This window comes from Notothenia coriiceps, unplaced genomic scaffold (assembly GCF_000735185.1).
Source record: "Notothenia coriiceps isolate Sejong01 unplaced genomic scaffold, NC01 NC01_scaffold00011851, whole genome shotgun sequence".
NCBI classification, from domain to species: Eukaryota; Metazoa; Chordata; class Actinopteri; order Perciformes; family Nototheniidae; genus Notothenia; species Notothenia coriiceps.
The window spans coordinates 135,986-148,485 of record NW_011344552.1 but is presented as its reverse complement, the minus strand read 5'-3'; the positions used below and the strand labels follow the sequence as shown (position 1 = coordinate 148,485).

Here is a 12,500-nt window from a genome sequence, read left to right as displayed (position 1 = left end):
TGGAGCTGAAAGACCTGCTGAAGCCGATTTCGGATCACATCCATGAGATCCAGAGCTTCCGTGAGCGAAACCGCGGCAGCAACCTTTTCAACCACCTGTCGGCCGTCAGCGAGAGCATCCCCGCTCTGGGCTGGGTGGCTGTGGTGAGGAAGATGAGCATTACACAGTTTAAAACACACTAATGTATACAGGACAACACACGTAAGAAGATGCGTGTCAGCCTAAAATAACATTAAAAGCACAAAAACACGTATGTATACAAAAGAATAAAATAAACTCCTTCAAGGCAACTTTAACCTTCAATAAAATGTAGGCATGGAAAATATCCATCTTTCTTTCAATATAAATGATGTACAAGGGGGAAAAAACATCCTAAATTGAAAGTAGGTTTTACTTTTTGATCATCTAAGATACACAAATGGTATTTGAACATTGGCACGCACATGTAAAACCATACAAAGTCAGAAAAAGTTCAACTCTAAGTAAAAAAATCTAAGTTCTCTTACCTAATATGTAAATAAATGTGAATGTTTGTTATCCCCTTCTAAAACTATAACAATGTCGCAGACAGATAAGTATAAATAAACACAGCCCACTGTGTTTTACAGCATGTGTCCCACTATCTGCCTTTCATCAGTCTCTGTCCTTTGAGTTTAGGGATGAAAATCATTTAGATTAAGATCAAAGATGTTCTACTTGAGTTCTCAAAGAAAAGCCTCGAGAGCTGCTCAGTGTTTCTGTCAGGACGGACCTTTACCACACAGGTCATATCCAACATCTCTCTACTGTATGTCATTATGACAAATCTGCTGAAAGACAGATACGTCTGACAGTGTTTCTGCCATACTAACATTGAGATGAATGTTTCCTAATGAGCATGAATATCTCTCAGTGTCAGAAGCCGGGTCCATATGTGAAGGAGCTGAATGATTCTGCCATCTTCTACACCAACAGAGTGCTGAAGGACTACAAGGAAACGTAAGTAACTCGTTTTTCACAGCACAATAAATGTCCTGTCAAAAAAATTGATTATTCCATGTTTAACCTAATTTTAAAACAATGACAATCTTGAACTTGTGATACTTGGAATTTTGCGCCATGATTTTTTTTTTTAAATGAATCTTTGAGTGATTTGGATAACTTGCAGTACATTGCCTAATAGCACAAATTGTACTTCTGATCTTACAAATTCAAGTCTAGATGTGATGATAAATGGAAGTAAAAACGCTTGTGCAAGGTTTTCTAAATACAAATGGACTTCTATTTCTAAAATGCATTAGGTTAGATTTCTATGACTACAATAGCCTGCTTCTCTTAATCTGTAAAATGTTTCACTTTAGATGTTCATGATGTTCTGCTCTAACCAACCCTTACTTTCCTTTTCTTTTGCACCTTTTTTCGTCACTGCTTACCTCATTCTCCTCTCTGTTTTCATCTGACCATCATATCTTTGTCAAACCAAACTCCCCTTTTCCCCCAGCGACCAACGTCATGTAGACTGGGTGCGTTCCTACCTTGGAATCTGGACCGAGATGCAGTCCTTCATCAAAGAGCACCACACTACAGGACTGGAGTGGTGCATGAGCGTGAGTACTTCTTCTCTCAAAGTTAAGAGCCCCTCTGATAAAAATCAAACGATTTACCAATGTATCGGGTTTTTATATGCTGAAAGGCACAGAACCAGCTGCTGTATTTTAAGGTACGTATCAGAAACAGGGTCCTAGATTGTCAGAGCTTCATTTATCACATTTGGGAACATTTCCTGTCAATTTGCTTGGTGGGCCTTTCCATATCATTTGAGTAACTCTTGGTTAAAACAAGGGGGTGTCAGAGGAGAAGCCATGTAAAGCTACATATTGGTATTTTGCAAGATTGGTTTTACAATTTCAAAACCATGGCGCAAGACTCGTCTTTAAAGATACACATTTTGATGCGCAACCTAGCACGAGTCATGGTGCAGCGGGGTGAGGCCAGCCCCAACATTTCTCAATGAGTGCTTCCAGACCCTTTTTTCCCAGTTTTGCATACGCATGCCTGCAAATAATAAATTACTGCTGTAACAACTTGTTTATTATCTTAGCTGTCTTTTCATCTAGTTTCCATTCGCAGGCTGAGATATTTTTACATCGGAGCTCAAATTAACTCCTGCTTTTGCAGTACACTTCCATTTTTAGTTATGGAGCAGCCGGTTACATAAACCGCTGCAGAGAGCATGAATGAATGAGCTCCTCTCCAGAAGCTGCACCCGAGGGTTCGCCGTGGATCTCCCAAAACCTCCGTCACTCCCACATATTTCTGTTTATGGATGTCTCCTCTGGGACTCCTCTGCACTCACAAGATCCCAGAGATTATTATGGCTTGAAACCAAATCCTTTTACGCACACTTGACCCTTTTTATTTATTGTAAGCCAGACTCATCTTTATTAATTCAAGGACAAGCATTTTTTGTCCTTTTTGGAAATATGTGTATTGACTTTTATTTGATTGTGCTCTTGCTGAGAGTGAAATTAGTAGATAAATACCAAACTCATATCCGTACGTACTTATCAAGCTTTAACCTGGTTAGCATAGCAAAACATTAGAAACAGGGGGAAACTGCCAGCGTAGCTGCTATCAAAAACCTATACCAACATAAACAGCGAGACTAAGATTTGAGATAAAAAAACTAAAGGTTTGACGAGGGAATATGTGTTGGACTTTTTCTTGACCTGGACCACTGACTTCCCCAAATGCTAGGAGGAATATTTTAGCAGTTTTCCTCCTGTCTCCATTCTTTATGGCTAGATAAGAGTTTAATTTCACTTGCAGGTCTGAAACTAGGTCCATCCATTGCTAATTTTTCTGAAAAATGCTAAAAGTGGGCAACTGGGGGAGAGGGTGGGCATGGAGGGAGACTGTAGATGTGTGAGGCTGTGACATCTGATAAGACGATGTTAAACTTCATTTCTAATATGAATTTAAAGATATAAATCATTCATGAAGGAGAGATAAGGTTCAGGGCTTACGAGCAAGCAAAGGACCCCAAATGTTAAACGTTTTAAATGATTTGGTTAAAGCCTGATGTGATGCTAATGCCCAACAGCTGTGTGTGTTTTCTACAAGCAGAAACTTGAGAGCCTCCAGTGGCTGTGTGTGTGTCAGCTGTTGTCCCTGCTACTATCAGACGACAGAGCTGAAGTGTGTGTGAGGGACGGAGTGTGTGTGCCTACAAGGACGGGAGTGTGGGGTACTAACAGGTGGTCCTCAGGGTTTACTTGAATGGATGTTTTCTTCACAGAAGAACCCCGACAAAGAGTCACACAGCCAGCCGTAACCTAAACCGCTGGGCTGGTCCCGCTTTAACACAGCCGTCATCTGCAGGCCGGCAGGGTTTAGTGACACGCTTATACTCTCACATGCACAGGCCAACATATGGAGGTGGCTTTACACACACACACACACACACACACACACACACACACACACACACACACACACACACACACACACACACACACACACACACACACACACTCGTTGCTGGTCCTAATCCAGTGGTATGCGCTGAGCTGTTTAGTGTAACAGGTCAGCATTGTTCAGCAGTGATATTCACGACACATGTGCCTCGGGTCAAAGGTCAAATAGTCTCAGCTGCACTCAGAAGCGCGTAATGTGACAGTTGAACCGCTGTGATAGGTGTGTGTGTCTGTCTCTGGCAGCTGTGCAAGGTCTTCAGTCTGTGTGCAAATGTGTGTGTGTGTGTGTGTGTGTGTGTGTGTGTGTGTGTGTGTGTGTGTGTGTGTGTGTGTGTGTGTGTGTGTGTGTGTGTGTGCGTGCGTGCTTCTCTTCACTGTAGTCGATAGAAAGCTGGGAACTTCTACTGTACACATCTCAAGAGTTAAAGCCCTTCTTTTTAGACACGTTGATGTGGACTGGATAGCACTGATTAGATTTACCACTTAGTCAGTCAGCAACAATTTTCAAAGCCACTGAACTTCATTTTAAATTCTAGCGGAGATGCCAAAGTTTACGGATAGACAAAGTAGGTCAGGTTGATTTTAATTTTTGAGAGAACTACACAAAAACCTGCGCACTGTATCAAAAGATCTAGACAAGTTTTATTGTAGAATTTCTCAATCTAACAGTCTTTTGTCAGGCATGCTCACACACAACATCACTCAAAAGGATGGCCTTTCTTTCCTCCAGCACCTGGATTTTTGCTACCCTCATAATAATTGTTTTAGAAATCTGTATGGGAAATGCACAAGATATTTAGAATATTCCCATTTGTTGAATTGATGATATAGTTAGTCGTTGGTTTGAATATTCCCCCCTGTGTAAACATCATATAGCTATAACAAAGAGCTGGGAACAAGCTGGTACAACATATAAACACATAGTACAAACCTTTTATAGAAAGTAAAAGCAGCTAAAGGAAGATAAAGGTCTTAGGACTGGTAAAAAGTGTCATATACCATGTAGTCAGGAAACAATCTCATACACCATGTGGTCAAAAAGACAGGAAGCGTCAATATATTTCTAGTGCAACACTCCCTCTGCTGGAGAGAAATGTCCCTGCAGCTTTCATTCATAAACCACCTGTCACCACTGCGTTTACTTTCATTTAAAGCCTGTTTTTCTCTACCCTCCAGGGCCCCATCGCTCCTCCTTCTATCTTTGAACCCCCCAGCGCTCCCTCCTGTCCTCCCCCACCTCCCCCTCCTCCCCCCGGCCCACCTCCGGTCTTCACTGATGACTCCCAGCCTCAGACTGGCACCCCCCCACACTCAGCACTGTTTGCCCAGCTCAACCAAGGCATGGACATCACTAAAGGTGGGTTGAAGAAAGGTTATAGTAAAGCATGGACTAAGTATTATACAAATTTGACTTTTTTAGACAGACTTAAATCAATTAAACTAAAAGGAATTAAGTGTGACAATTAACAATGATACACTTTTGTTGTGATAGTCTTTGTATTTACTTTTAGTCTACGTCCCCTATATCTTTTTATTATTTTCCTATCTTCTCTTTGGCATTTTTTTGTTATTGTGTTAGGACTTCTATGTTGTGGTTTGTTTTGTTGAAAACTGGACAATTACATTAACTTTATGTTACAATAAAACGTTTTTTTATTTTTTTTTCACATGAATAACACATTTTACATAATGTTTTCTTTATAATTGGTTTGTTTAAAATGTCTGAGGTGGTTCACACATATATAAATTCATTCTTACATCCCTGCATGTGCAAATACATTTTTTTTTAAATCTATAGGTCTAAAGCATGTATCAGAGGAAAAAAAGACCCACAAGAACCCAAATCTGCGTTCGCAAGCAGCACCGACCAAAACAAAGTCTCCGGGGAACATGAACTCCTCCAAGGCAACCGTCCAGAAAAGACCCCCTCTGATGATGCTGGATGGGAAGAAATGGAGGGTGGTACGTCAAATGTTTCTATTTAAGAAAGTAACCTTTTTGTGTGATGGTATGTCACATGTTATTGACTGAATCCAATTCCTTGTGTTGTAGGAGAACTTTGAACAGAAACACGACCTGGTCATAGAGGAGACAGAGTTAAAACAAGTGGCCTACGTTTTCGGCTGCAACAACTCCACCCTGCAGATTAAGGGCAAAATTAACTCCATCATCATTGGTGAGTGGCCTGAAAATAGACTGGAAATGTAATGAATCATTTCTGAATATGACTTACTTTACACGTATCATCTCTTTCCAGACAACTGCAAGAAGCTGGGTTTAGTTTTTGAGAACGTGGTTGGGATTGTGGAGATAATCAACTCCAAGTCAATTCAAATACAGGTGAGGAACACAAAATATTGGCTTTCAGATCCAACATTCCGGCTTTAGGGCATCTGCTTGAACAGATGTATTCACATATTATGGCGAAATGTTTGAGTTTGGCAGCAGTTCTCCTGATTTCAGGTGATTTTCGATTATCTTTGCACCACATGAATGCAGCATTACAGCAATGCTCATCAACTGTGATGGCTAGCATTTAGCTTCACTTTGTATGCAAGCAGCAGCTGCGCTATATTCTCATTCAGTGTCAGGTGGCACTTGTTTTCATTGTATCTGTTACAAAATTTTGCAATCAGTTTAATTTTTATATCAGTGCACATTTTGCCACATCAGTCATTTCGAGATGTCTTTCTTTAGGTGTTGGGAAAGGTTCCCACCATCTCCATCAACACGACAGAGGGCTGCCAGGTCTACCTGAGCAAGGACTCTCTGAACTGCGACATCGTCAGTGCCAAGAGCTCCGAGATGAACATCCTGGTACCACAAGACGACGACTACGTGAGTGTCTGAGATAGAAAGGGACAGGGAGGGATCTGTGTGAACTGGGAAGCTTCTTCCAATCAGATCTTTTCATGCAAAGGCACATTGCAATGAATAAGAAACATTCTCAGTATGCATTAGATTTTGTTTGATTTTTTTTTTTTCATAATTTATGAAAATATAATTAAATAAATGTTTGTTCTTCTTTGTTGTACCACAGAGGGAGTTTCCAGTACCGGAGCAGTTCAAGACGGTGTGGAACGGCTCCAGGCTTGTGACGGAGCCCACTGAGATGGCAGGCTGATGGACGCTTCATTATCCTTAGCATTTGTTTTTATCTTTTTTTTAAATAATCTCTCCGTCTAAAATACAAAGGGATTATTGCAACAGATTCACTTTTGGTCTGCTCGTTGTCTCTCAATTTGTAATGTCATATCTCTGTAGCACTTTGAAACTATTAAGACAAGTTGAACCAGTGATAAGGTTTATTAATCTTCACTACAAAACACATCCCCACACAATAAATAGCTCAGGCTTAAGTCCCACAAACAGTGTGTTTACCTTTTCTTACATGTCTGCGCACTAGCAATGAAGGCATTTATGTAACAAACCATTATATTTCAACATTATAACCACTGTGCTTTTTTAAAATTCACTATCTGAGAGTTAAAGCACAATTTAGATCACAGCAGATACATTATTCTAGAGAAACTGTTACATAATGTTCACAAACATCACTTGGAGTTACGTTTGGGACAATGTGGTATATTTTCCATCAAATGAAGTGTGTCTTAGTAACTCCTTAATGCGCATAATGTGCGTCATGTAGTACTGTACTGGCAGTCTATATATATAATCAGTCTTCACTACTAACTTCTATGAATATTTAGACATCAAGTTACAAGCACTGCACATTTGTAAACTCTTAAAATTGATAGTAGTAGTAAACATCCACTTGAGCACTTCCTACTCTCTCTATCACTTTGTAGCAATGTATCACATGGCACCAGCATACGTAAGAGAAGTTTACACCACTAATGCTTTTCAAAACGTTTAATTTACATGAAACAACTTGATGTTATTGTGTATCCTTTTTCAAATAAAACCAAAACCCTCAGTTCTTGCTTGTTGGTGTTATTGCAAAAGAGAACAAGATATTTCACTATCAGAGACGAGAAATATCACAATAATGACAAGGACGCTCCAAATTGAAAAACAGATAAAGACTGAAAAATCAAGAAAAATCCACAATATTTACAGATAAAGAGAGGTAAGACAGTCACAGATTAAGTTTCAATATTTTCATTTTCAAGTAGCTTTTAAGTGAGTGCGGTCATTATGGAAACAAACAGTATAATTTAGCTTTTTAAAACTGTTTCAGTACTTGAGGACACAAAAGGTGGAGATCAATTATCAAGATATAAGCTCAAATAACATGTGTGTCGAAGACTTCTTTCAGTGTTTGATCACCATATTTCCCTGAGAGTCTTGAGTAAAGAGCATCTCGTCGTCCTCCTCCTCCACCAGAGATGTGTAAGCGCTCGTTCTCCCCGTCCCACAGTTTGTGTTACTCTGATCTTTGAGTGGACTCCTGGTTTGCAGACCTCTGTGTGCGATCACCCTGAAGCCTTCAGAGTCCTGAGTGAACAACATGGCCAGACTGTCCTCGTCCACCTCCCTGCAGGACTGCTGTGGCGCTCGCTGTTTTAAAGGAGTGCTTGGCTTTGTCCACTTGAACTGTGACTCAGGGCTCTCCTCTTTATCAGCCCTTTTCCAAGGCTGCACGGGAATATGTTTTTGAGGTGATGCACTTTTTGGTTCTGTCCATTTATGATAAGAAAGAGGTTCAATATGAGAGAGAGCCGAGTGCTTTTTGGGGGACAGAGAAGACCAAACCCTGCTGTTTTCTTTCTCATCATCCATCTGAGTGTTTTTCAAGGATCTTTGAGTTGAGGTTCTACCTTCCACATCGATCTGAATACCAAAGGCATCCTCACTTTGTAAACTGTATGGGAAACTTGGCTCAGAGTTCTTCCCTGTAGTATTTTTCTCATTAATCTGGTCACATTCATCGTCATAATATTGGCTAAATGTGAGCAGCGGATCCTGACTCCACGCCTGAGGAGGAGGTTGACTGTCAGCTGGGAAAGAGGAGGCTGCAGTGGCCCTCCTCTTACTCTGTGGTGGATTTATCTCCTCAAACGGCTCATCTCCATATTCACGGTCCATGTTTTGAGAATGTGTGTGACTTGCTTCCTGCCACTCTGATGCTTCAGGCTCAGCCACATTTTCACTTTCCCACTCATGATACACACAAGGGTCAGAGTTGTGTAAGTCAGATATTTCAAGATCCATCTCACGTCTTCGTTTTGTTCCCGATGACACAGGCGTGGGTGCAGTGAGGGCATGCGTGGATGAGGCGGCTGATGAAGAAGGCTGCAGATGATCTGTGTTTGGCACTTCAGAAGTTGTCATCTTATTGAGAACTTCAGACAGAATGTGTAGAAAAAAACAATATGTTAACACTGGTCGATGTGTTTGCTATATCTCATAATTGAAGTTGTTTTAAATTTTGCCAGTTTTTAATGATTTATAATAGTTTCTTTTATTTGCATATTGACTGATTAATGTGCCATTTAATGTGTGTTTTACGACCGCTGTATTCGTCTGCCTGTATTGTCTGTGTTTTATCTGTTGTAACTTTGTTATTAATTGAATGGCCTTATTTAAAATAAGATGATATCTATCCTAAGAAAATGTCTTGACAACCTGATGGCAGTAGGGATCTTGCAACATACCTCTGCGCTGAGCTGTGAAGAAGGTGGATAAAGCGCTCTGTTTTGTCTTTGGCATCTCCATTTTGGTCTGAGTGAAGTTGAGTGCCACCGACAAACTGTATCCCCTGCCCTCAGTGAAGGGATTCAGCAGCTTAGAAATGGGACGAGGGGCTCGTTTCTAAAACACAAGATGTAACAAAAGGTAAGTAAAAATCCTACTAAGATACTCACTGTTAAATGTCTTGATTCACACCTTTATTTATAGAGCTAGCAAAATAGCTATTCAATCAGAATTTAAAAAGCTAGTTTCCACACCTGCTTAGCTTTTCCTTTCAGCTGCACAGTGTCCAGCCAAACTCCACACTCCTCCTGGGTGGAGGTCTGTAGAGATGGTTTGGAGGTCTTCATGGCAAGAGGGGAATAAAGCTCTGAAATACATTCAACAAAACAAAATACTGTTGTTCAATAAGGTAATCTAGAAATCTTTGCATAAAAAATGTAAAACATTGATACCACAGTTTGTCAAACAACATGTAACATTTACAAAATTATTAAATGAATGAATGACTATTTGCACTACATCGACAGTAATATACAGTTTGCTTTAAGAGCAATATCCCGTTCGATTTGTTATTGTTAATTTAATCACACCATCATTTTAACACATTTCTAACTAAGGAACAAACCGGTGTTAACTATCAGTTAGCCACCATCGCAACAGCTAACGTTAGGTGATTTGTATTTATAAATGCCTTACTTTAGCTCTCCTTATAACACAAGTGGTCATATTAGATTTGAACTGACCTCATAAAATGGCTCTGGGATGTTTCTAGCTTTCGTTTGTCCTTCTTTAAACTTATATAGCTTAGACTTTATTATCGTTTCTTCAGAAATGTGTCCTCTTCCGTTTGTTTGAGTCTCGCGCCTCGGTGATGTGCTGCCGCTGATTTCGACTGGGTAAAAATGAAAAAATATAAACGAATCTTAAAATTGTTTTTTACTCTAAAGCCTTTAAAACGATAGATGTAAATATCACAAATACGAACTGTTTAATTTTAATTCGGTATTTATTAATCTTTAATTAAATATTTGGTTTTCTTTTAGGCACAATGGACACCTAATATATTGACGTCTTTGGGTCCTCGCAGAAGGTGTGTTTACGCTGACGTCACAGCAGTTTGCCGAAGGGGTGAGTTAAATGTCTTTTCATTTCGTTGATTAAACACTGATAGTGAAAAATAATGCGAGCCTTTGACATGTTACCACAATAATGGACACGTATAGAAACATTATTGTTTACGAACAATAAGCGCTATCGTCCAATTATAATAAATCACAAAGGAAGTGCTTACGAGCTAGCTAGAGAGCTAACTTCAGGCTAGCTAGTTTAGCAAAACAAGACATTGAAAGCTGGTGATTGTCTTCGTTAAGAATGTTTTTCTCTAATTCTTCGTCGATCAAAAACTTATTTGAGTGAAACAACGATTTCTAGTCAACACGGCAGCATTTGTAAGCTATGTATTGTTTAACTAATGTGGCTAACCCGTACTTATTAGATATATGGTATTTACAGCGAACAAATTCTGGCTTTTCATAGATTTTGCTCAACAATTATTATTATTATTATTATTATGGTGTTGATCTGTTTAATTGAAAAATAATAAACCTCGGGACATCACCCCAAAGCTGTGCTTAAAATAAATTAAGGTTGAGAATGATTTTCCCTTCTTAAAAGTATTGTAACACAATTTCAACATTACTGCGGACCTGCGATGTTTATCTAAACTCCTTTTATAAATGTGCTGAACACTTGCCCAGAGCCAAGGTGACGAGCCCCATAAATCATTTTGCATTCGGCTTAACAACACACTTATTTTAAATGTCTCAATTTGTGTGTAAAATTGTGCCTGAAAGATTCTTTCCTAAAGGTGGATGTTTTACTTTGTGAAAAGGTTCATTTGTATGATGCTTCTCCTGAGTAACACGTGTATCACAAATAAACTATAATAACACTTTTTTTGTAAATGGTGGGAAAGTTTACCTTCTCTGTAAAGATAGATTTGCCTGGATGTGTTTAGTCCATAAACTACATATGTATACATTGTTGGCCATATTTATCAGTCAGTTTTGAGTCACATTATAACTTAAATCTCAATTCAGATCAAGGACTGACACATCGGCATCATGTTCCATGGCATACCAGTTACAGGAGGGGTGGGAGGAGGTAAGTCATTCTAATAAATCCAATGTCTTCTGATGATGTATTCAAGTTAAAATCTCTCCTCCTTTCAACAGTAAAATACAGTTTATGTCACTCAAAGCATGTCATCTTTTTTTTCCACAGCTCCGGCAAACAAGCCTGAGTTATATGAGGTAAATGTAACAACTTCTTTTGTGCTTTATCAATGATTTGGCAAACAGGATTTGAAGCTGCATAAACCCTAGAGCAGCACAATGATTAATGTAATTCAAATGATCTGTAATATATTATTTTTAATTGTTCTGGGGAAAATGTGTTAAACATACAATTGTATGGATGTTGCTACTCCAAGGCATATTTGTATTAAAACCGTACAAAAAAAGTAATATTCTACTAGTAAATAAATTACAAATCATTTATTTTCAGGAGGTGAAATTGTACAAAAATGCAAGAGAACGAGAGAAGTAAGTGTCCTATTTTTGACCAATTGCCAGCCTTATCTGAACACAGAGTACCCCAGGGATTCATCATACTGTTAGTGTTGTAACACATTTCTTCCCTGTTTCTGAAGGTATGATAACATGGCAGAGCTGTTTGCTGTTGTCAAGACCCTTCAGGCTCTGGAGAAGGCTTACATCAAAGACTGTGTCACGCCCAATGAGTGAGTTGTATTTGAGTTTATAAATTGTAGGCCTGCTTTAAATGCTATATGGTTATATGTCATTTATAGTGCTGTTGGACTGCTGCTAGATCGCCCCTTGTATACAGGTGTAGTGTTATTCCCATCCTCTTCGTCTTTTTTGAAACAATTAACACCATCAAATATGGATTGAAGCAGAATATTTAATTAGATACTTTTGTGTATAATGTTCACATTTTGGAAATGTTTTCCTTTTTAATATAATATTTACTTTTGTGCTTTATAACTCTGTGGAGTGTGGAAATGTTGGGATCACACAAGTTGCAACTCATTATGAGGTTTCTATGTTGTTTTTAACGTGCAGTATTCTGTTCCAGGTACACCGCCTCCTGCTCCAGGCTGCTGGTCCAGTACAAGGCCGCCTTCAAACAGGTGCAGGGCTCTGATGTGGGCTCAATCGATGATTACTGCAGAAAGTACAGAGTGAGTTTTTCTTTTGAAGAGCAGATGATTCAATGAACTATTTAACGTTGTGAACATTTTCACAAATGGGCAATGAAGGTGCTCTACCAATTGCAGTTATATATATATATATATATATATATATA

At 39.1% G+C, this 12,500-nt stretch overlaps 3 protein-coding genes across 3 annotated transcripts in view; 2 read left to right on the top strand and 1 right to left on the bottom strand.

The window, feature by feature from the left end:
- Positions 1-7,394, top strand: part of cap2 (cyclase associated actin cytoskeleton regulatory protein 2) — a 19,346-nt gene extending 11,952 nt beyond the window's left edge. The window contains exons 5-13 of the mRNA XM_010772969.1: positions 1-143; positions 893-978; positions 1,481-1,586; positions 4,632-4,812; positions 5,254-5,417; positions 5,508-5,631; positions 5,713-5,795; positions 6,153-6,293; positions 6,496-7,394. The exon at positions 1-143 is cut by the window's left edge and continues 1 nt beyond it. Of these exons, the coding sequence (XP_010771271.1) occupies positions 1-143; positions 893-978; positions 1,481-1,586; positions 4,632-4,812; positions 5,254-5,417; positions 5,508-5,631; positions 5,713-5,795; positions 6,153-6,293; positions 6,496-6,579 (1,112 nt within the window). The 3' untranslated portion in view covers positions 6,580-7,394. The remainder of the gene's footprint in view (positions 144-892; positions 979-1,480; positions 1,587-4,631; positions 4,813-5,253; positions 5,418-5,507; positions 5,632-5,712; positions 5,796-6,152; positions 6,294-6,495) is intronic.
- aunip (aurora kinase A and ninein interacting protein) lies at positions 7,314-9,983 on the bottom strand. Its single transcript, XM_010772970.1, has 4 exons — positions 9,857-9,983; positions 9,368-9,480; positions 9,074-9,230; positions 7,314-8,761 (listed from the first exon to the last, which is right to left on the bottom strand). The coding sequence occupies exons 2-4, from the start codon at positions 9,458-9,460 to the stop codon at positions 7,731-7,733; spliced, it is 1,281 nt and encodes a 426-aa protein (XP_010771272.1). The 5' UTR covers positions 9,461-9,480; positions 9,857-9,983; the 3' UTR covers positions 7,314-7,730.
- A 177-nt stretch (positions 9,984-10,160) lies between these two features.
- Positions 10,161-12,500, top strand: part of vps28 (VPS28 subunit of ESCRT-I) — a 4,163-nt gene continuing 1,823 nt past the window's right edge. Inside the window, exons 1-6 of the mRNA XM_010772968.1 lie at positions 10,161-10,241; positions 11,213-11,276; positions 11,397-11,425; positions 11,679-11,716; positions 11,824-11,913; positions 12,270-12,375. Coding sequence (XP_010771270.1) covers positions 11,237-11,276; positions 11,397-11,425; positions 11,679-11,716; positions 11,824-11,913; positions 12,270-12,375 — 303 coding nt within the window. The 5' untranslated portion in view covers positions 10,161-10,241; positions 11,213-11,236. The remainder of the gene's footprint in view (positions 10,242-11,212; positions 11,277-11,396; positions 11,426-11,678; positions 11,717-11,823; positions 11,914-12,269; positions 12,376-12,500) is intronic.

Excerpts from the sequence above, each read along its gene's own strand:
- aunip (XM_010772970.1), bottom strand. The coding sequence starts at position 9,460 with ATGAAGACCTCCAAACCATCTCTACAGACCTCCACCCAGGAGGAGTGT. Across the intron at positions 9,231-9,367 it reads TGAAAGGAAAAGCTAAGCAG|AAACGAGCCCCTCGTCCCAT; the intron begins GTGTGGAAACTA and ends CTTGTGTTTTAG. Across the intron at positions 8,762-9,073 it reads CTTCACAGCTCAGCGCAGAG|TTCTCAATAAGATGACAACT; the intron begins GTATGTTGCAAG and ends TTCTGTCTGAAG.